This window comes from Oncorhynchus nerka, linkage group LG3 (assembly GCF_034236695.1).
Source record: "Oncorhynchus nerka isolate Pitt River linkage group LG3, Oner_Uvic_2.0, whole genome shotgun sequence".
Classification (NCBI taxonomy): domain Eukaryota; kingdom Metazoa; phylum Chordata; class Actinopteri; order Salmoniformes; family Salmonidae; genus Oncorhynchus; species Oncorhynchus nerka.
The window spans coordinates 8,503,603-8,527,161 of NC_088398.1; the positions used below are offsets into that span (position 1 = coordinate 8,503,603).

Sequence of the window (23,559 nt, forward strand, 5' to 3'; positions counted from 1 at the left end):
CTAAAGAATCAGCTGGGGGCGGGCACCGACAAGGTTGGCTGAGAAGTGTGTGTGTGTATTGCGGGGAGGTGTGGTGTTTGATGGAGTGAGATGTGCAATAACACAGAGGCCCAGATCAGAAGGCTATTTAAGCTTAGGATCCCTTTATTGGTCAATTGTACATAAGGTCACACTGAAATTTGACCTCTGCTTTATCTCAACCCCTCCAAAAGACACACATACATACACAGTTTGGAGGAGGGGGTTGCCACATTGTGCGCCCGTGGAGGAGTTGTGGGGGGTTAAGTGCCTTGCTTAAGGGCACAATGCCTTGACCATCAGATTTCCCCTGTCTGAACCGGGATTTGAACTGGCAAACCTCCGGGTGGCTCACCGCCCAGAAGGTTATTTTCTCCAATGATAGAGGTCAGATAGTCAGACAGAGAGTCATCCAGTCATTGCTCCATCCAGTTACTGCTACAGGATATGAGTTTATCCCCAATAGGCCTATCAACTGTGGGGAGATCCCACTGAATTGGTAAACCCTGGGAAACTACAGTGGAATGACACTGACAACACCATATGATCAACCGATTAGATCGCATGTGTCAAACTCATTCCATGGAGGGCCGAGTGGCTGAGGGTTTTCTCTCTATTGTACTTGATTGATGAATCAAGGACACTATTTAGTAAGGAACTGCCAACACCTGGTTGTCTATTGCTTAATTTAAAGGAAAAAACTGCAGACACTAGACCCCCCATGAAATGAGTTTGAGACCCCTAGATTAGATCACATGCAAACCATTTTTCCTCATAACTTCCTGGTGCCAAAATGCTCTCTATGCAGAATTCGAGCATTGCATGCCATTTTGCCATCTCTAGCAGCGTTTGTGCTAGTCCTAAATTAAATTCAGAAAAAACATTTGGCATCGTTGACATACTAGATTAATCCATAGCCTAAACCGGGGTAAAACAGAAATTCTAACATTTAAGTGAATTAAATCCTAAATTAACATTGAACACTTCAGTTACGTAGGCTACACTAAACCTTTATCTTAAAGGTGTTGGTTGAAAAAAAGTAGACCGTCAGAACGCATTGTTTCAGTTTGCAAATAGGAAGGTAAAGAGTTAATTCTTATACGAAAGGGAAAGCCCCAGTTTCGCGGATTTGGTTAAGTGAATGAGAGAGAGAGAGCGAGAGCGAGAGAGAGAAAGAGAAAGACAGAGTTTACGGACTAGTTGATTCGTTGCAATAAAAGGAACATAATAGCCTATTGATTTTCTTCAATTGCCCACTACCTGCAGTTATATTGCAGGTGTGTTACCGTCAGTTAGGTTATTTAAAAGTCTTATATTTATCATTCTGAACATTTACTATAAGTCAGTGGGGTGATTTAATTAATTGAAGAAACTTAAATTAGTATCAGTTTACACTAATTTTCTCTCTCAAAATGAACATTTATGGATTTGGAGAATAGCCTCGAGCCATTCTTGCATTGGCTTGGCAAATTACATTATTAAACTCCCAAATCAAAACAACATTTGGATATTTTCGTGGAGAAGGAGACTGTGCCTAGGCTATAGAAAACATACATTGAATTGACATTTGAATCACTGCTATGTTTTGAGACGACAAACACCCGAGGCTGATTCCAGGATACTTGATCCGTGTTCATGCCGAGGACAATGACCATGAACGGTCACCAGACTCAAACCACAGTGCCGCTGGATCTGAGCACCAGAACGAGGGAGCGTGGGAGCGGCGCCGACAGGACTCCCACCAGCAAAGGTCGCTCCGCCAGTATAAGAATGCAGTATCCCGCTGCCCCCCTCACGAAGGATGACGGTCCAAACGGAAATCCCAGCCACACTGTGGAGCCGCTGGAGCATCGTTGTGGAGTATCGTTGATAAAACCTCCTGTGAAAACGGGAAACCCGGCTTTTCTGGAGAAAAAACACTCACCAGCTGCAACTTCTCATACGCCATTCACTCCGAACCCTGGTGAGAGCAGCAAAACAGACACACGAACACAGAACATATCTTCCTCGTGGCTTCCTTTTAGGAAACGTCCATTTCCTTCTGAATGGGAGACGCCGGAACAGTCACGTACCCCACCCGGGAGAGAGGAGCGCTTATCCCCTTACAAAAACAAAGACTTGTGCTGCAGACCAAGTCCTCCAAAGATTTTATTAAAAAGCTACGACGATGAGAGCATTGGTACCCTGGCATCGGTCTCACACAGACAATTGTCCGCCGCCAGCGGTTTTGACAATGAACACCAAAGCATCGATCCGGTTCGTTCAATGCAGGCACCCCGTCCTTACTGTAAGTTAGTCGCCCTGGCAAAAGACAAGTGAAAAAATCTTAAAATTAAAGTGTACAGGCTTTTATTATTCAGGGTTTATCCTATCGCATTTTCATAGTTTTGTTCTTCTAATAGAGCAAAACAAAATGCGTAATCCTATCAGACAGTCGTGTTATAACTGTATTAATTTGATCATAATCAAAGTTATTGGTTTGAAAGAGAATATACTGCGGAATCAGTTAGTGGTCATTTGCCTTTGAGTCAGAAACCGATTTTCTCTGTGGAATGTTCCTTCATAGATCGTGTGTCATTGTGCAGTGATGGTTAGTCCTGCTTTTGAACCCCAGTCATTGAGAATCTGTTTTGTCAGACATTCCAGCGATAAATGATTGAACTGATTAAAAACATGTCAATGGGTCACCTGTAATTTCCTTATTTCATGGCATTGTACCAAACAATCTGCCCCCTCCCTCCCTCTATCAACCAGATCCCTATCCAGGGCACCCATTCTACTCGTGGCCCAGCAGGTCACCACTGGTTGTGAACGTGCCTGTCTCTCACCTCCAGTCCTCTCTTTACCCGGGACACGCTGGACACCTGCTGGCAGATGTTGCCCTGGCGACTCGCCAAGACAACGATGGCGACACGTATGTTTGTTTTTGAAAACCCTACATGCATTGAACTTCAGTTAGTCTCATGTAGCAGATGGGGCCTAGAGTAGTACTGTTGCCCTATGAGGGTTCCTTGCTAACCCTGACTTCCTGCTAGGAGCTATGGACTGGGTCGAGTTCAGTAAGTCATTTTTGTTTTCCATTTCAACATATTTTACATATGACCCTGATCAGTTAGGTATGTGTTGGAGGGAGAGGAGATGTCACACAGTCTTGTTTGTTTGTTTTGGTCTATGATTCACCTGGCTGTGAGGGGTGTTGGTGGTGAGAGAGGAGTGTGCTGTGTGTACCCTTACCCCACCACATTCTTTACCTTCATTTCACTTCCTGTCTCTGTAATGATTAATGGAGTCAATTCTCTGCTCTGCTTCTCAGTGAAAGTGTCACTGGGTGAGGGGGATTCTGGGATGGAACTTGACCTCCGTGATCTGTACTTTGTGTGTGTGTCATGTTCTGTGTCTGTTTGCATTGTTTGTGTGAGTATTCATATGAGACACAGGCTTGCCTCTGGGAGGCTGGGATGACTATTAGAGTAAGGTGACCAGATAACAACACACAACAAAAAATAACTAAGAAAGAAGATTAAAATATCCCATGGAATTATAATTTTTTGTAAAAAATAAAATATTTATATATATATATACCCCCTTTTCTCCCCAATTGGTAGTTACAGTCCTGCCCCATCGCTGCAACTCCCGTACGGACTCGGGAGAGGCAAAGGTCAAGAGCTGTGCGTCCTCCGAAACACAACCCAACCAAGCCCCACTGCTTCTTGACACAATGCCCGCTTCACCAGGAAGCCAACCACACCAATGTGTCTGAAGAAACACAGTACACCTGGCGACCATGTCAGCAGGCATTGCGCCCGGCCCACCACAGAAGTCTCTAGCGCGCGATGGGACTGGAACATCCTTGCCGGCCAAACCCTCCCCTCACCCGGACGATGCTGGGCTAATTGTGCACCGCCCCATCAGTCTCTCGGTCATGGCTGGCTGCGACAGAGCCTGGACTCGAACCAGGTTCCTTAGTGGCACAGCTAGCACCGCAATGCAGTGCCTCAGACCACTGCACCACTCGGGAGGCCGCCCATGGAACTATTTTTAACTATACATTTCCGGTAGTCCTTTCAAATACTTTAATTATTCATAACACAGAAATTGATTAACCACTCAAATGTTTCTTAATTTTAGCCTACCTTGGTCATTTTTAAATCACCCCAGTTTGGTAGCCTTATGCTGTTTGAAAGGTTTTCTGGCTATGGGCATGGTTGTTCATGCAGTTGTTACAATGTATCACTGACCAAATGTTCTCATAGAAGGGAGCAAACAAGTTTGATACAAGTGGTGAGACATTTGACATTGAAATCCGATTGCATACAGCTTTTGATTACTGAAATATCAGCCTCAATTTAACTTCAGAGTTGCTTTTCTTTCTGGGGGATAATCAGGGACATTTCCGGTACTAGCCGGGGACAGGCCACCCAAATCGGGGACTGTCCCCGGGATATCGGGGATGTCTGGTCACCTTATGTTTGAGGTTAAGGAGTGGGTGGGGTACATTCAATCACATGTTAATAACAACCTCACGCACCGATGCCCTCTCTGACCTTCAACACCTGAGCACTCACCCATTCACTGACAGACATGCGAGGACGATACAAAAACACTCATGTGACTGAAATCATAAGTCCATCCAAGAATGGCATTGCAAAGTCATGTTCCTGTAGTTTAAGTGCTGTGTGTCACTCATTTGCATCCCATCACAACAAACACATGATCGAGAAAGAGCAGACCTGGCTGTGGGTTTCCAGACACAGCAGTTCCGCTTGGGATGATTTCATGTGATGTAGAGCCCAGGGACCAGCACTGAAATCAATCAGGAAGAAAACACCTTGCCATCTGATCACAAGATGTTTAAGAAAATGTATCCGTATAAAAGTTCATTTGCATTTCAGTGCTCGTTTTTTTGTGTGGCTTTAAAAAAAAATATATATATATATATTTTTTTAAATCAAACTGTACCTTGGTGGTTGCCCTGGGGCTTTTGGGTGCTGTTCTCATGTTTGGGTGCTGTTCTTATGAAGTCAAACTACTTGATGAAGTGGTAGACTGTAAAGAAGTACATTACCCTGGCTGGTACCTACTTGTATTGTGGTCTGTCTGATGAAAAGTTCGATTTCAGCAGAAAGACAGTGCTGCTTCTCAGCCCCCCACCATCCCCAAGTGTGTCTGTGTGTGTGTGTGTGCTTACGTCAATGGGGTGTTAATCCTCAGTTCTCATCGCCTCTGAGCCCCTCAGTTTCGGGAAAACCTCTGAGCGTGCGCCTCTCAATGTGTGACTGCGGTTTTCTCAGGTCTTTCTGTATCTCTCTGTTTTCATTTCTCTGTGTTTTTAAATGAATGAGCTCAAAAACCCAAACATCCGCTCCTCACTTCCTCATTTACCGCTTTCTCTCTCTCTCTCTCTCTCTCTCTGTCTTTATTTCTCTCGCTTTTCTTTTGATCTCTTCCCCGCTTATCTCTCATTGACATTCTCTCACCCCTCTGTCACATGCTCCCCTGTCTCTCTCACCCCTGTTTCTCTCACCCCTCTGTCACACGCTCCCCTGTCTCTCTCACCCCTGTCTCTCTCACCCCTGTCTCTCTCACCCCTGTTTCTCTCACCCCTCTGTCACACGCTCCCCTGTCTCTCTCACCCCTGTTTCTCTCACCCCTGTTTCTCTCACCCCTGTTTCTCTCACCCCTGTCTCTCTCACCCCTGTCTCTCTCACCCCTGTTTCTCTCACCCCTGTCTCATTCTCCCTTGTTCATTGTCCATCTATCTGCTTGAATGAGAGACAGCTGTGCAGTCAGTGCAGTAACATGGGGACAGTACATCATGTATTTGTGATGGTTATTGTCATGCTTCTAGAATACAGGTGGGGATGACGTTTGTTCAGCAGTTTCTTGCAAACCACACGTATAGTACCCAACAACTTTGGCTCACCGCTGTGCTTGGCCAGGGATCTGCTTCCAACCTATGCAGACATGTAGGTAGGGGAGGGGTCAATAAACTGGAGGAAGTAGCTTTAGTGCTGCCATGGCAAAAATCAGATCACACTTTATTTATATACCACATTTCTTAGATGATACATTTGCATTTCAAAGTGCTTAACAAATAAAATAGTAAAACAATAATAAAATAAGTGGACATGAGACTAATTGATTAAAATACATTTAGAATTGTGTACCATTTTTTATTTTTTTTTAATTGTATGACTAAAAGCACCTTAACCTTTTTAGCCTTGCTTTTACTTATGCCTTAAGATTTTTCTTTAAAATGTCTCCAGTTTCTGAAGCCTGCCCTTAGATCCTCCGGCAGTCTGTTCCAAAGGCCAGGACCAAACGTTTTGGTTCTGACCTTTGGAACAACTAAAAGACCAGTGCTTTAAAGCTCAATAAAAAAAACATCTAAAACTAACAGGCAACCGTAAAGGCTATGTCAGGCTCTAGTCTCAGGGTGTCCCATGTGGCTCAGTTTGTAGAGCTTGGTGCTTGCAATGTCAGAGTGTCAGAGTTGGTTCAATTCCCACGGGTCCAGTTTTCAAAAAGTAAGAAATGTATGCATTCTGGCTACCAACACCTACTAATGACTCAAATGGTTTCTGAAAAGGATGTATTGTAAGTTGGACTGTGGTGTGTTTCTGGCTCCCTTCTGTTTAATACACCTGTCTTAAAGTCATCGCTCTCTCAGGTGGTCTGCTGGCCACAGCAACCCGTATTCCCTCACCTCCCCCCAAACAGGATACCACATGTACGCCACTGTCAGTGTGTGTTTGAGTGTAGCCCAGCGTTCCTGCGTCAGTGTGCTTTGGGTTATCTGGGGCTGTGGTCTGCCCCACTTCCAGGAACAGGAGAGAGAGCAGTTTCATCTTGAGAGAAAGAGAGAGAGAGATTAACCTTGTTCAAGTGTGTGATAATCTCACCATTGCACTGAATGGAGACACCTGTTACTAGGTCAGTTGGGTGTTGATAGCTTTTTGAGGAATGTTAGGAGAGGCACCTCGCATATACTCATCTGGGGACTGTTTTTAATCAGAACTGATGCCATTACTGTTGTCATCCTCATTGTGCTGCAATAATGCATGTTTGTCATCTACTCACATACTCCACAAATACATTATTACTACGTGATGTAAAGACTCTGCTGCAGATTAATTCATTCTGCTTCCTCACTGCATGGGAGAACCCAGCAGTAATCAGGTATGCTTATTTTATGATGTTTCCACCGGATCAGAGCATGACATTTTTTCCCCCTTTCATGCTGAGTGGTTATCGAAAAATAGGCTACGTTGAGGATGACCTTGGCAGTCTCTTTTTTTATTTTTTCATTTTTTATTTTTATATCCCCAATTTCATGGTATCCAATTGTTAGTAGCAACTATCTTATCTCATCGCTACAACTCCCGTACGGGAGAGACGAAGGTTGAAAGTCATGCGTCCTCCGATACACAACCCAACCAAGCCGTACTGCTTCTTAACACAGCGTGCATCCAACCCGGAAGCCAGCCACACCAATGTGTTGGAGGAAACACAGTGCACCTGGCAACCTTGGTTAGCATGCACTGTGCCCGGCCCGCCACAGGAGTCGCTGGTGCGCGATGAGACGAGGATATCCCTACCGACCAATCCCTCCCTAACCCGGACGAAGCTATGCCAATTGTGCATCGCCCCACGGACCTCCCGGTCACGGCAGGTTACGACAGAGCCTGGGTGCGAATCCAGAGTCTCTGGTGGCACAGCTGCCACCAATAGCGCCCTTAACCACTGTGCCACCCGGGAGGCCGACCTTGACATTCTCAATGAATGTAAAAACAGACTTAGTTTACTCACTGTTTGAGGTGAAGAAAAAATGACTCTCAGAAGTTCCACAGTGGTGGTGAGTTAAGACAGAAATACTATCAGATCCCCAAATGGGCACATTTATAGCCTATATTTGCGCGCACACCAGGTATCCTAGGCCTACTTCTATGTATAGTCAGGTGCTCGTCCTTACTCAATATTGACAGAAGCGCTACAAATTGCAATGAGGAAATTGACAACTCCCAAATGGAATGAAATAAACCGAAACATGTTCCTCAGAAGTGTAGCCTAGGTTGTGCGATCCTCAAACAACGTGTCCACTCTGACAATGAGAATGGTAAGACTGTAGTAATAATAATCATCTATTGAATGCATTAAACAAAAATAATGTACTACTGGTGATACTAATGAGCAATCCTCCTCTAAATAATGTACTACTGGTGATACTAATGAGCAATCCTCCTCTAAATAATGTACTACTGGTGATACTAATGAGCAATCCTCCTCTAAATAATGTACTACTGGTGATACTAATGAGCAATCCTCCTCTAAATAATGTACTACTGGTGATACTAATGAGCAATCCTCCTCTAAATAATGTACTACTGGTGATACTAATGAGCAATCCTCCTCTAAATAATGTACTACTGGTGATACTAATGAGCAATCCTCCTCTAAATAATGTACTACTGGTGATACTAATGAGCAATCCTCCTCTAAATAATGTACTACTGGTGATACTAATGAGCAATCCTCCTCTAAATAATGTACTACTGGTGATACTAATGAGCAATCCTCCTCTAAATAATGTACTACTGGTGATACTAATGAGCAATCCTCCTCTAAATAATGTACTACTGGTGATCCTAATGAGCAATCCTCCTCAATGGTCCACTGAGACAAATGTGAATCCGACAAGTCTCTTTTGCCATAACATTTTTTTATATTGCTCAACTAAAAAAATGTTGGTCGACCAACAGCCTATCGACCAAACAATCGACAAGTTGACAAACTGGGGTCAGCCCTACAATGGATACACTTGTGAACGTGGTCAGGGGTGGTTCTCACTTACCAGAAAGGGGAGCTTTTTAGGAAAGAACCGACATATGCGGCCAAACACAAGTTCTGCTTTTCACACTGATCAGACGGCTGAGTGGCTTCACTGTGCTGTATGGCCATTAGTCAGGTCAGATTGCGAGAGAGTCAACACTGTCACACGTTTTACTGTTATGAGACTGTCTTGTGGTCATCTTCAGTTGCATCAGTCACCACAGTGCCGGTTAGAACTACACTTGTATGGAGATGGATTTCATTTACGAAGACAAACTGTCATCCCTATTGCGTCTTTCTCTATGTGAAAGATTTGTTTACTCAAGTTGAACAAGAAATGCGGAAAGCAAGGTTGTATTGGCTATGGTTTGTTGACATGTTTTGGTCTGTGTTACACTAGCTACACGGATGAGATGGCTGGTTGTGATTGGTTAGACCTGCCTTCTGCATTGACATCAGTCAAACACCTGCCTCCAAACCTCAGGCTCTGTATAATGTTACCACACATCTCCACACCTGTGCTATGCATTGTTGTGTTGTGAAAGATGCATCCACCCAGCCACTCTGTTTGAATATGAAGGTCTACGGTGACACAGGTTGATCAGAGATGAGCAATGTCTCAATGATCAGTCTGTATTAGTAACATACTGCCCTGTATAACACAATATACTCCTAATGCATAATGCTAGGTTTAATTACTCATAAGTGCAGGTAGGCACGCACCTGTCTTCAAGAGAGGCAATAATGAGATCCACCCAAGGCCGTATGCTGATAAGTGTTCTGTTAGGACTTGCCTTAATCAAGCTCCGAAAGAATGTAATGTTTCGGCTTGGCACCCAAATATTACATTAGCTGTCAAGTCAGTCTCTCTCTGCCTGGTAAAACAGAGCTAAGCTGTATGACCTCTCCCTATCTCACACACGAGCCCTCCAACATAAGTTGTGAAATCTTTTTTTATAAAAAAATATTTAAAAAATCTGTTTAATTTGTTGATGCTAAGGGCATTGTTGGCTCAAGCTATGGACTAGTACTACAATTTGTACTGAACAAAAATACAAAATGCAACAATTTCAAATATTTTACTAAGTTACAGTTCATATAAGGAAATCAGTCAATTGAAATAAATGTATTAGGCCCTAAATCTATGAATGTCACATGACTGGGAATACAGATACGCATTTGTTGGTCACAGATACCTTAAAGGTAGAAGTGTGGATCAGAACACCAGTCAGTATCTGGTGTGACTACAATTTGCCTTGTGCAGCACAACACATCTCCTTCAGAGTTGATCAGGCTGTTGACTGTGGCCTGTGAAATGTTGTCCCACTCCTCTTCAATTCCTGTGCGAAGTTGCTGGATATTGGCGAGAACTGGGACACGATTTTATGTTTTATTTTACCTTTATTTAACCAGGTAGGCTAGTTGAGAACAAGTTCTCATCTACAACTGCGACCTGGCCAAGATAAAGCAAGGCAAGGCAACACAAACAACAACACAGAGTAACACATGGAATAAACAAACATACAGTCAATAATATAATAGAAAAAATCTATATACAGTGTGTGCAAAGGAGGTAGGATAAGGGAGGTAAGGCAATAAATAGGCCATAGTGGCTAAATAATTACAATATAGCAATTAAACACTGGAGTGATGGATGCGCAGAAGATGAATGTGCAAGTAGAGATACTGGGGTGCAAAGTAGCAAAAATAAATCAAATAACAGTATGGGGATGAGGTAGTTGGATGAGCTATTTACAGATGGGCTATGTACAGGTGCAGTGATCTGTGAGCTGCTCTGACAGCTGGTGCTTAAAGTGAGTGAGTGAGGGAGATATGAGTCTCCAGCTTCAGTGATTTTTGCAGTTCGTTCCAGTCATTGGCAGCAGAGAACTGGAAGGAGATGCGGCCAAAGGAGGAATTGGCTTTAGGGTTGACCAGTAAAATATACCTGCTGGTGCGCGTGCTACGGGTGGGTGCTGCTATGGTGACCAGTGAGCTGAGATTTACCTAGCAAAGACTTCTAGATGACCTGGAGCCAGTGGGTTTGGTGATGAATATGAAGCGAGGGCCAGCCAAGGAGAGCTATCAGATCGCAGTGGTGGGTAGTATATGGGGCTTTGGTGACAAAACAGACTATGTCGTACACATAGATCCAGAGCATCCCAAACATGCTCTATGGGGTGACATGTCTGGTGAGTATGCAGGCCATGGAAGAACTGGGACATTTTTAGCTTCCAGGAATTGTGTACAGATCTTTGCGACATGGGGCATTATCATGCTGAAACATGAGGTGATGGTGGCGGATAAATGGCACGACAATGGGACTCAGGATCATGTCACGGTATCTCTGAGTATTCAAATTGTCATTGATAAAATTCAATTGTGTTTGTTGTCCTTAGCTTATGCCTGCCCATACCGGGGAGGCGGGTAGCCTAGTGGTTAGAGTGTTGGACTAGTAACTGAAAGGTTGCAAGATTGAATCCCCAAGCTGAAAATATAAAAATTGTCATTCTGCTCCTGAACAAGGCAGGTAACCCACTGTTCCTAGGCTGTCATTGTAAATATGAATTTGTTCTTAACTGACTTGCCTAGTTAAATAAAGGTTAATAAAAAAAATACCATATCCCCACTGTCACTCCATTTACAACATTGACATCAGTAAACCACTCGCCTACAGAACACCATACACGTTGTGAGGTTGGTTGGACATACTACCAAATTTTCTAAAATTACGTTGGAGGTGGCTTATGGTAGAGAAATTAACATTCAATTCTCTGGCAAAAGCTCTGGTGAACATTCCTGCAGTAAGCATACCAGTTGCATGCTCCCTCAAAATTTCAGACACCCGTGGCACTGTGTTGTGACAAAACTGCACATTTTAGTCACCTTATTGTCCCCCGCAAAAGGTGCACATTTCAAATGAAATCTAATTTTATTTATTTGTGAAATGCTTACTTACAAGCCCATAACCAACGGTACAGTTCAAGAAAGAGTTAAAATATTTACTAAATCAAAATAAAGTAAAAATAAAGTTACCCAGTTGAATTACATAAAAATAACGAGGCTATATACAGGGGGCTCCGGTACTGAGTAAAAACAAAGGGTGGTGTCAATGTAAATTGTCCGGGTGGCCATTTGATAAATTGTTCAGCAGTGTTATAGCTTGGGGGTAGAAGCTGTTAAGGACCCGCTTGGACCTAGACTTGGTGCTCCGGTACCGCTTGCCATGCAGTAGCAGAGAGAACAGTCTACGACTAGTGTGACTTGAGTTTTTGACCATTTTTTGGGGCCTTTCTCTGACACCGCCTGGTATAAAGGTCCTGGATGGCAGGAAGCTTGGCCCAAGTGATGTACTGGGCCGTACGTAGTACCCTATGTAGCGCCTAACGGTCAGATACTGATCATCCTGTTTAATCAATCCCACACTTGGCAAAGAAGAAATGCTCACTGACAGGGAGGGAAACAAATGTGTAAAACATTAGAGAAATAAGCTTTTGGAACATTTCTGGGATTTTTTTATTTCAGCTCATGGAACATGGGACCAACACTTCACATGTTGTGTTTATATTTTTGTTCAGTGTAGTTATGTGGAGGAATGTATGACATAACTCACAACTCTCTGAAAGAGGATGACAAATGTTTTGTCTCAGGACATACCATTTGTACTGTGTAGGCCTGCAGCACGTACCATTTGTGACCAGTGTTAAAAAGCCAACAAGGTAGATGCTGGAGATTAAAAAGGTTTTCTGCTAAATTTGTTTTGTATAAGAGCTGTCAGAGTTGTCTTTGAGCAATGTTCTCTGTGTGTGTAGGCCTATGTATTTTCTTTATCTGCCATTTCCTCTTTGCAGTATGCAAATATGTTGTTACTCATCTCCTCAGACTTTAGTTGTATGTGCAGTAGGTAGACATGCCAAACACCAATATGTGTTTTAGTCTGTTGTAACTCTGTTTAATGGACAACAGATCAGGAAGTAGACAAAAAAAAAACTGACATTACCGTAAATTTGTGCTAACCCCAAATTCTCAGTGAAGGTACTTTTAAATCATTCTCTCAAAATGTCCCTACCCAATTTCCTGTCATAACCTTTCTTCTCTTGTTCTGCATTTACGATTGATATTCATTGGAGGAAGCTGAAAGACATGAAAACACACAGAAAGCCCCTAATAGAGACCGTAGTTCTAATGGTTTAATGGTGATTATCTCCCCCAATACAGAGGGCTGTGCCATTGTCACACAACAGGAAGTTACACCAAACCAAACGAGTTTACTGAAATTCACTTCTGATAATATTTTTTTCCCCCAGGAACTCCTGTCATTCTTCCTTATTCTTATGTTTGACCTCTGTTCTTTCACTTTACATACTATATAAATATCAGTTTCCTAGTCACCTTGATCAGTTTTCTACAGGCTTTGTAATGAGTCACGCACCACACTGCTCTCCTCTCAGCCTAACTGTCAGTTGTGGAGAATAAGGTCATAGGTCAAGTGAAGTTGGCCAGTACTCGGTCATTCAGTAATATATAGGTTATGGGTTAGCCTGAATTTGTCAAAACATATTGTAGGCTTGTGTAAACTTTCTACTGCAATTGTGTAACGGTTTTACACCCAGCCAGCCATCACATGCCAGTTAGTGTGTCATTCAGTTTGTAGTCCATAGGATTTCTCTGGCTTAAAGGTTAGTCAGGGGGTTTCTGTGTCAGGATGTATCAGCAGCCACTTTACAATCATGCTGGAGTTGTGTGAAAAGGATGTGTGTCAATTTATTTTGTGCATTTATTGGTTTAAATCAGAATTTGTGTGTGGAAGAATTGTGTACCTGTTTTATTTTTGTGTGTAGTTTTGACTTGGGTGTGTGTGTGTTACAGGGCTCTTCACATAGCAGTGGTGCAGGGGCAGGAAGCTCAGATCCAAAGAATGATCCTTCTCCTGGAACTGGTTCACACAGGCCTGGACATCTACAACAACCTGAGACAGGTGAGATACATGCACGAGCACACACAGCTGTGTTTTCAGAAATGTCAGGAGTTATTGGAGTGTAAAAATCATATTTTCCTTAACCCCAAAACCCTTAAGCTTAAAATAGAATTTGTTTTCCTACCTTTTCAGGACATTACGGTGAAATATTAGGACATTGGGGTTCTGATAATATAGGAAAACATATACACACACACACACACCTGCCACTCACTGCAGACTTCAGAGCACAATAAGGAAAGGTGTGAAAGAGGAAGTCCTTGATTTCCTCCTCGCCCAGCCTCTTTACCGTACACAGACCGACACCTCTCGGCTGCCGGTTATCAGAAGAAATGTACAGTTTCTGGTTACCTGTGCTTAATGCAGGCCAAGGTCACACGCATAAGCCTATTGCTTGGAAGGATGTGCTATGATTTGGTATCCTTTGTTCAGGGCTGTGTGTTCTGAAGTGATGTTCTCTTTTCTGTTGGGTTCCATCTTCTGCACCTTTCCCAGTCCATCAATGCCCCATGGACTTTTCCCATCACTTTCAAATGAGTCCACTTCCTCCCTCCAGCGTGCCACCACACCCTGTCAATGCCACATTCCCTCTGCAGCTCTGTTAGTCTGCTTAATCACCCCAGAGAAATCACCCTGAACCCTTCATATGCGCGCGCACACACACACACACACACACACACACACACACACACACACACACACACACACAACTGGGGTTGCAGACAACACATTGCTCACTTACCAGAAATAACGTAGGTACCATTTGTTGTGTTTTCTCACCGTTGAGGTGAGACGGAGGCATTTCCAGTGATATCCTGTCTGTAGTGCATAGTCTAGTGACAGGCTGTATACGTTCGTGTGAGGGGCCAGGGAGAGATTTCAGTCCAGGCTGAGAGACATGATGCTCGCCACGATGTGACTACCAGATACAGACCTATTGCCAAGCCTGAGAACCCATTTTCTAATTGTTTATTAGATTTGTCAGTTATAATCACAAATAAATGACTATATAGGATAGTCTGTAACCCCAAATAAAAATCTTAAAACACACTCCACAATACTTTCACATAAAGCCTGCCAAGCTCTTTTGGCAATGCCAGATAATCATACTATGTCAGCAAAAAACCAACTTTCTCTAGCAGTTCAACATGTGTTGTGCAGTCCAAACAATACTTCAGTGGTCAATTTTATTCAACGGTTTGACAGAGTTAATATCAGTACTGAGATGCATGTGCACATTGTGCGACTACCAGATCAGCTGCAGCACTGGTGCTATGAAACAGCTGTTTTATACTCCCACACTGTCACTACTACTAACCAAACACTGTCACTACTACTAACCAAACACTGTCACTACTACTAACCAAACACTGTCACTACTACTAACCAAACACTGTCATCTACTACTAACCAAACACTGTCATCTACTACTAACCAAACACTGTCACTACTACTAACCAAACACTGTTACTACTACTAACCAAACACTGTCACTACTACTAACCAAACACTGTCACTACTACTAACCAAACACTGTCACTACTACTAACCAAACACTGTCACTACTACTAACCAAACACTGTCATCTACTACTAACCAAACACTGTCATCTACTACTAACCAAACACTGTCACTACTACTAACCAAACACTGTCACTACTACTAACCAAACACTGTCACTACTACTAACCAAACACTGTCACTACTACTAACCAAACACTGGCATCTACTACTAACCAAACACTGGCATCTACTACTAACCAAACACTGTCACTACTACTAACCAAACACTGTCATCTACTACTAACCAAACACTGTCACTACTACTAACCAAACACTGTCACTACTACTAACCAAACACTGTCACTACTACTAACCAAACACTGTCATCTACTACTAACCAAACACTGTCACTACTACTAACCAAACACTGTCACTACTACTAACCAAACACTGTCACTACTACTAACCAAACACTGTCACTACTACTAACCAAACACTGTCACTACTACTAACCAAACACTGTCACTACTACTAACCAAACACTGTCACTACTACTAACCAAACACTGTCACTACTACTAACCAAACACTGTCACTACTACTAACCAAACACTGTCATCTACTACTAACCAAACACTGTCATCTACTACTAACCAAACACTGTCATCTACTACTAACCAAACACTGTCACTACTACTAACCAAACACTGTCATCTACTACTAACCAAACACTGTCATCTACTACTAACCAAACACTGTCATCTACTACTAACCAAACACTGTCACTACTACTAACCAAACACTGTCACTACTACTAACCAAACACTGTCATCTACTACTAACCAAACACTGTCATCTACTACTAACCAAACACTGTCATCTACTACTAACCAAACACTGTCATCTACTACTAACCAAACACTGTCACTACTACTAACCAAACACTGTCATCTACTACTAACCAAACACTGTCACTACTACTAACCAAACACTGTCATCTACTACTAACCAAACACTGTCACTACTACTAACCAAACACTGTCATCTACTACTAACCAAACACTGTCATCTACTACTAACCAAACACTGTCACTACTACTAACCAAACACTGTCATCTACTACTAACCAAACACTGTCACTACTACTAACCAAACACTGTCATCTACTACTAACCAAACACTGTCATCTACTACTAACCAAACACTGTCATCTACTACTAACCAAACACTGTCATCTACTACTAACCAAACACTGTCATCTACTACTAACCAAACACTGTCATCTACTACTAACCAAACACTGTCACTACTACTAACCAAACACTGTCACTACTACTAACCAAACACTGTCATCTACTACTAACCAAACACTGTCATCTACTACTAACCAAACACTGTCATCTACTACTAACCAAACACTGTCATCTACTACTAACCAAACACTGTCATCTACTACTAACCAAACACTGTCATCTACTACTAACCAAACACTGTCACTACTACTAACCAAACACTGTCACTACTACTAACCAAACACTGTCACTACTACTAACCAAACACTGTCACTACTACTAACCAAACACTGTCACTACTGCTAACCAAACACTGTCACTACTGCTAACCAAACACTGTCACTACTACTAACCAAACACTGTCATCTACTACTAACCAAACACTGTCATCTACTACTAACCAAACACTGTCACTACTACTAACCAAACACTGTCATCTACTACTAACCACACACTGTCATCTACTACTAACCAAACACTGTCATCTACTACTAAGCAAACACTGTCATCTACTACTAACCAAACACTGTCACTACTACTAACCAAACACTGTCACTACTACTAACCAAACACTGTCACTACTACTAACCAAACACTGTCACTACTGCTAACCAAACACTGTCACTACTGCTAACCAAACACTGTCACTACTGCTAACCAAACACTGTCACTACTGCTAACCAAACACTGTCACTACTGCTAACCAAACACTGTCACTACTGCTAACCAAACACTGTCACTACTGCTAACCAAACACTGTCACTACTGCTAACCAAACACTGTCACTACTGCTAACCAAACACTGTCACTACTGCTAACCAAACACTGTCACTACTGCTAACCAAACACTGTCACTACTACTAACCAAACACTGTCACTACTGCTAACCAAACACTGTCACTACTGCTAACCAAACACTGTCACTACTGCTAACCAAACACTGGCACTACTGCTAACCAAACACTGTCACTACTGCTAACCAAACACTGTCATCTACTACTAACCAAACACTGTCATCTACTACTAACCAAACACTGTCATCTACTACTAACCAAACACTGTCATCTACTACTAACCAAACACTGTCACTACTGCTAACCAAACACTGTCCCTACTACTAACCAAATACTGTCACTACTACTAACCAAATACTGTCACTACTACTAACCAAACACTGACATCTACTGCTAACCAAACACTGACATCTACTGCTAACCAAACACTGTCACTACTACTAACCAAACACTGACATCTACTAGCTGGTGCACTTCCCAATTCTCTGGCCAATGTTACTCCCATGTTAGGTTATTCAAGTTCCCTGGAAACTGTTCAGATATTGCAAATGAATGACCATGTCGTTAACGCTGCTGTTGCCACTTTGTACATTATGCTTTGTCTGTCTATGTGGGTGTGCTTGTGGCATGCAGTGTATTGTGTGAGGCTTCTACAGTGCATGTGTATGTGCACTTAGTATCCTCATTCTGAGAAGTCACATGACACCCCCCCTGCTCTGCTCTGTTTCTCAACATACCTTGTTGCTGAGGTTTAGAGGGTAGAATCCGGGACTTTCCCTTTCTGCGCTAGTCTCCATCTCTCTGATCGTCTCTCTCTCTGATTTTATCTCAGTACATTGTGAGTTGACCCCTCCTATAACTGCATAAATTATACAAATTATTGAAACTTGTAAAGAACTAGTAAAATAAGCTCTTCCATGGTATGGTAAGGGACTTTGTTAGTCTTTCCTGAGAAGTTGCACAACTAGAACATTAACAGGAAGTACACCCTATGCACACCTCTAATTTCTCTTTGTTTTTACCTCCTCCTCCTGTTCTTTGTATCCTTATCTTTGTCTGGCACACAACCATCCTTTCAAGGCTTTTCCTCATACCTAGAACTCTCCCCTCCACTCCTCTGTTCTTCTGGTTTATCTGCTCATTTCATTGGAATGTAACTCTGTGGACACACAGCCAGCAGGGGAGAGGGAAGGGATTTTCCCTCTTATCCCGTCTATCCCCTTGTCTATACCGCATCCAGCTATTCCTCTCCCTGGCTTTCTTACCCTATGCTCCCCCTTCTCTCCCTCCCCACACTCTGCCCCTCTTATCTGTGCTGTTTTTGTTTGTCATTCTGGAATGGTTTACAGGAAGCTGGTACTAAACTCAATGAACTTTGGAATGTTTTTGGACCACCATAAAAGCCTTTATTTGACCTGTGCCTTTGATTAAGTATTGTGACATGTTGCCGGTTACGTCCTTTACGGCTTCATGTTCAGGGACATTCTAGGAAGCACAATATGACTGAGTCAGACTGTTGGTAGTTCATGGGAGGTCAAACACTAGGGTGTGTGTGATCAGTCATGACTGACGATTCAGGGAAATAGGAGTGTTTTCTCAGGAAGTGAAGGCCACTGGCATTTCACCAGTGTTTTCTCCCGCCGGCGCTTTGGTATTTTACTGCTGTTCTTTACTGGAACACAGCCTCACACACACACACACACACACACACTGTAAGTACAGGCTTTTCCTGAATCAAAAGTGAAACTAAATGATCATCCTGACCACTGAGATTGTTCAGTATGATTATTGATAGATTCCAGATCAAGTGACTTCCCTAAACCCTTTCTGAATGTCTCTGGACATTGGACCACTGACAAAGTTAACATGTTTCAAATCAGGTTTTATGAATTAATGAATCATTGGCCATCTCTGGAAGATCCTGGATTGCTCCAGTGCTTTCAGTAAACCCGTGTTGGAATCTGCAATCCCCTGCATAGTGGCATGTCTCTGGAATTCGACCTGGCTCGAAACAGCATCACATTCGACCTGGCTCGAAACAGCATTAGTTCTTTCAAATACTTTAGGTGCACCTAATTTTGAAACTAGAAAAAAAATGTATGGGGCTGTATCTTCATCTCCTAGCTGATTTGTATTTTGGACTTTAATGGTGTGTTTACCATGCCGTGTGGCGTTTATCTTTGTCTGCCGATGTCCAAATCTGATGAAGCCAGAAAGCCCTCTGTGCTGGGCGGCTCTGGTTTGTTTAGGGACTTATGCCCAACCTTATCTAGCCCACCGTTTATAAGCTCTTGTGACCTTCCCCCTGCAGAACTGGATGGAGATGAAACGATGCGATTCCATTAACAGGAGTAATACACTATTCCTCCTCATCTCTTCTTCCTCTGCTCTTGGTTTACAAAAAATGGTTTACCTCATTTATAAACCATCCGTATGTACAAAATATAGCCCCAAACATGCGTTCACGCAAGTTTGCATTTATAATTTATGACTCTGCAAAATTTAGACCATGTGTGTACATTTTCTAGTGGTTGAAGTATTGCATTGCAAGCAGGAAGGAGATTAGTATTTTGTGCAAGTAGGGGATATGATGGACAGGCTTATTCATAACAATTAACAAGGTAATAACAAGATGCAATCATTTGCCTTTAGTGAGAATCTATTTCATTTATCTTTGAATTTTAAAATAATTAGAAATAGGCGTCTAATTCCTGGGCTATTATTTTTCATTTCCATGATCATTGCATAAAAAATGCCTCACCTTTTCTGTGATAGTTTAATACCCACGAGGTAGCATAGGCCTACAAGGAGAAAGAGTAAAGGGGCACACAACCGGGAAACATACGTATGTATGGCGTGCGCCAAGTTTATAAATCTCAATATGTTTGTGCGTGTGCAGTCTTTTCAGAAATAGTGACCGCAGATATTTAGTGTGAAATGTACAGTTATGACGCCCCTGGTTTTCATTTGTTCTTGTTTAATGATTGTCTAAAGATGAATTTTCTGTCTCCCTCTTTCTCAGACCCCTCTTCATCTGGCTGTGATTACCCATCAGGCCCACATGGTGGGGGCGTTGCTGCGTGCGGGTGCTGACCCGGGGGCTCTGGACCGTAACGGTCAGACAACGGTCCACCTCTGCTGTGAACACGGCCAGCAGGCCTGCCTCTCTGTCGTCCTTTCCCACCCCTCCATCTTGACTTGCCTGGAGGTCAGGAACTATGAGGGTAAGTTACTACTGCTACTAAGTTGCCCTCAATTATGTTTCAATTGAGACAATGCAGGGGATTCATTTAAATTCAATTCATAAATTCTATATTCCTCTTAGTTTAGTTTAGTTTAGTTAATTTTATTTTTACAGGGACAGTGCACATTAATCAACGTTTCAGTAAAAGTGCCGGTTTTAGCCAGCCGGCTAATTTTCAACCGCAGTCCCTCTTAACTTTCCAATGTGACCTAATTGACAGTCCATAGAAGAAACAGACAGCTCCTTTGTGGTAATCATGCCAGACATACAATAATAGATCTAGGATGTATACTACTACCCCAAATAAAGCCAGTAACCCTCCCACAATGTTTACAACATTCATGCCTAATGTACAGGAATTCCCATATTGTGGGAATATTTCTGAGTTGCGACACATACTAACATTATATGTAGCACACATTATCCCCCCTGTTTGACTCATGCTGTGGGTCCCATGGTGGTGGGCGTATGAGGCAGAGAGGGGAATAGGGCATTTCCTGCTGTTGTGGTCTGTATGCCAGTGTGACAAGTCTGGGCACAGCATGGTTTGCCTTGTACTCAAAACAGCAGAAAACCCCTAGAATACACATGGGCTCTGGAGCGTGTGCGCGTGTGATTCTCTCCCTAACTGCTTATCCCCCCCCCCCCCCCTCCAGGCCTCACCCCTCTCCACCTAGCTGTACAGGGTGGACACAAGGAGCTGGTCAGAATGCTGCTGGATGCTGGGGCAGACATCAATGCTATGGTCAGTCACCTTCCTCCCCCACCTAACTCTCCATCTCTCCCCTTAATGCTGGGCCATTTCAAATGGGCTTTGAGTTATTCTGGCATACTGAATCATCTAGTTACTCAATACCAGGTAATACTCAATTAATTCCAGTTCCACTTTACAGAGTCCCCATTCTCCTCTCTCTAAGCAGGACATCAAGAGTGGCCACAGTCCTCTCATACACGCAGTAGAGAACCACAATATGGACATGGTGCACTTCCTCATAGAGGTAAGGCTACGTGTGTTGTATGTGACTCCAGCTGTTCTACTGAAGTCAGCTCATCTATATTTAAAATGGTCTGTAGATCCTCCCCTGTTCCCCTTTAGGTTTATCTTTCCTTTCTGGGAAGATGATTTACAAGAAATGTTCAAAGTGATTCTGTTTAGTTACACATCGCCATCCAAGACTAACCGTGTTACTTATTTTGACATCTTCTCAACAATCTCCCACTTCCTCTCTCCCTGCCCCCTCCTCATCAGAATGACTGTAATGTGAATGGCCAGTCGTACAGTGGGAACACGGCCCTGCACAGTGCCTGTGGGCGAGGCCAGGTAGACACAGCCAGGCTGCTACTGAAGAACAGAGCCGACAGCAGTGTGAAGAACTACCACAATGACACCCCCGCGATGGTGGCCAAGAACAAGAAGGTGAGAGAGAAGGAAATTAATGCACTGGATCTATGGAAGAGGGTCTTTTCCCCCCTCTGTTTCACACCAATCAATAGCTTTACACATGTGTAGGAGAATAAAAAGTGAAGTTAGTGGGTTAAATGAACGATAGTGTGGACATAGGACTGAACTAATCCTTGTGGGAGCTTCCCTCTAGTGGCTGTACCTAATAACGCATTTCTTGTCATCACAACAACAAACTGTACCAACAGTAAAACACAAATAATCTAAGGAATGCTATCACTCAGTAGCAGGCCCCACAGATGCAGTGAACTCACTAGTTGTCATTGCAGCACTGTTAATGTGTGTCCTCTCAGGTAACCTAACCCTTTAGATCTCTGTCCTCAGGTAACAGATGTACTACGAGGGAAGGGCTCCAGAAACCAGCAGCCCAAAGCTCAGCAGTGTGTACCAGCCTCACCACACAGGAGCACACCCCACTCACAGAACAGAGGTAATGGTGAGACGAGCACGTATTTTGATGTGCATCATGCATTCGGGCACAGTAAACTCATCACATCCCTCTGTCCCCAGGTTCTCCATCTCTCAGCCTTTCACCATTGGCCACTCCCACAGCTTCGCCTCTTCACCGCAGCTCGTCCCATTCCCCCAAGGCACCTCTCACGCCCTCTCCTCACAGCCAATCAGCAGAGAGCCTGTCAGGCCGCCAGTCTCCAATGAAGATCCAGGAGAGCGAGCAGCTGCCGGTGAGGCTTGACTCCGACAGGATGACTGCAGTGGACATCAGCCTGACCCAGAGAAGGACCTACAGCTACCCTCCAGCAATGCACCACCAGTCCCCCATCACTGATGCTCAAATAGGACATTTACTAGCCTATTACTCCCCTGGAGCCCAGAGACCTCTTCATCCAGAGCCTCCCTTTATCCTCCTCCACACCAACATCCCATACCCAGCCACTGTATCTACTGCCTCCCAATCAGATGTCTCCATCATGAGTGTCAGCAGCAGCATGGGCAACAGTTGACAGAGATGCGCTTTCAGTGTCCCTGCTGAGTTAGGTTCCACCACTGTTTGAGTTATTGGTTGGTAACGAGATAGTTTGTTTACTGTTGGACTATAGAGCCTATGCCAGTATGATTATGTACCTCTAGATCTCAGCTGGATGCATTTGTCATGTGACTGCATTAGTCTCCTTACAATTCTACATGCAATGACACCTACACTGGAAGAATGAACATTACTGCAGTTTCCTGAATATACTTCATTCAGAACTGTTGTGTGTGTGTGATGGGCTGTTTGGAAACTGGTGCTCCACCAGGAGGTCTTGAATGCTGCCACCTTACTTGAAATTCGTGATTCTTTTTTAGCTTTTTCTTTTCTGGTTTACTTTGAATAATATATTGTATAATTGATAAATATTTTTCTACATCAAGTTATTTTTCTATGCGCTGCTATTTCTTCACATTCATAGCAGCACACGGACACAGAACCAGTCCTTAATG

The 23,559-nt window shown here is 43.2% G+C and overlaps 1 protein-coding gene across 2 annotated transcripts; it reads left to right on the forward strand.

The window, feature by feature from the left end:
- Window positions 1–1,176: 1,176 nt before the first annotated feature.
- On the forward strand, window positions 1,177–23,489 carry LOC115101528 (B-cell lymphoma 3 protein homolog). 2 transcript variants are annotated; one of them, XM_029621008.2, is made up of 9 exons: window positions 1,177–2,305; window positions 2,773–2,932; window positions 13,717–13,825; window positions 20,436–20,637; window positions 21,314–21,402; window positions 21,578–21,655; window positions 21,907–22,074; window positions 22,444–22,549; window positions 22,630–23,489. In XM_029621008.2, the coding sequence occupies exons 1-9, from the start codon at window positions 1,654–1,656 to the stop codon at window positions 23,079–23,081; spliced, it is 2,016 nt and encodes a 671-aa protein (XP_029476868.1). In that variant the 5' UTR covers window positions 1,177–1,653; the 3' UTR covers window positions 23,082–23,489. The 2 variants fall into 2 exon arrangements, with proteins under 2 accessions (XP_029476868.1, XP_029476874.1); XM_029621014.2 differs by having other exon boundaries at window positions 1,178–1,981.
- The last annotated feature ends 70 nt before the right edge of the window (window positions 23,490–23,559 follow it).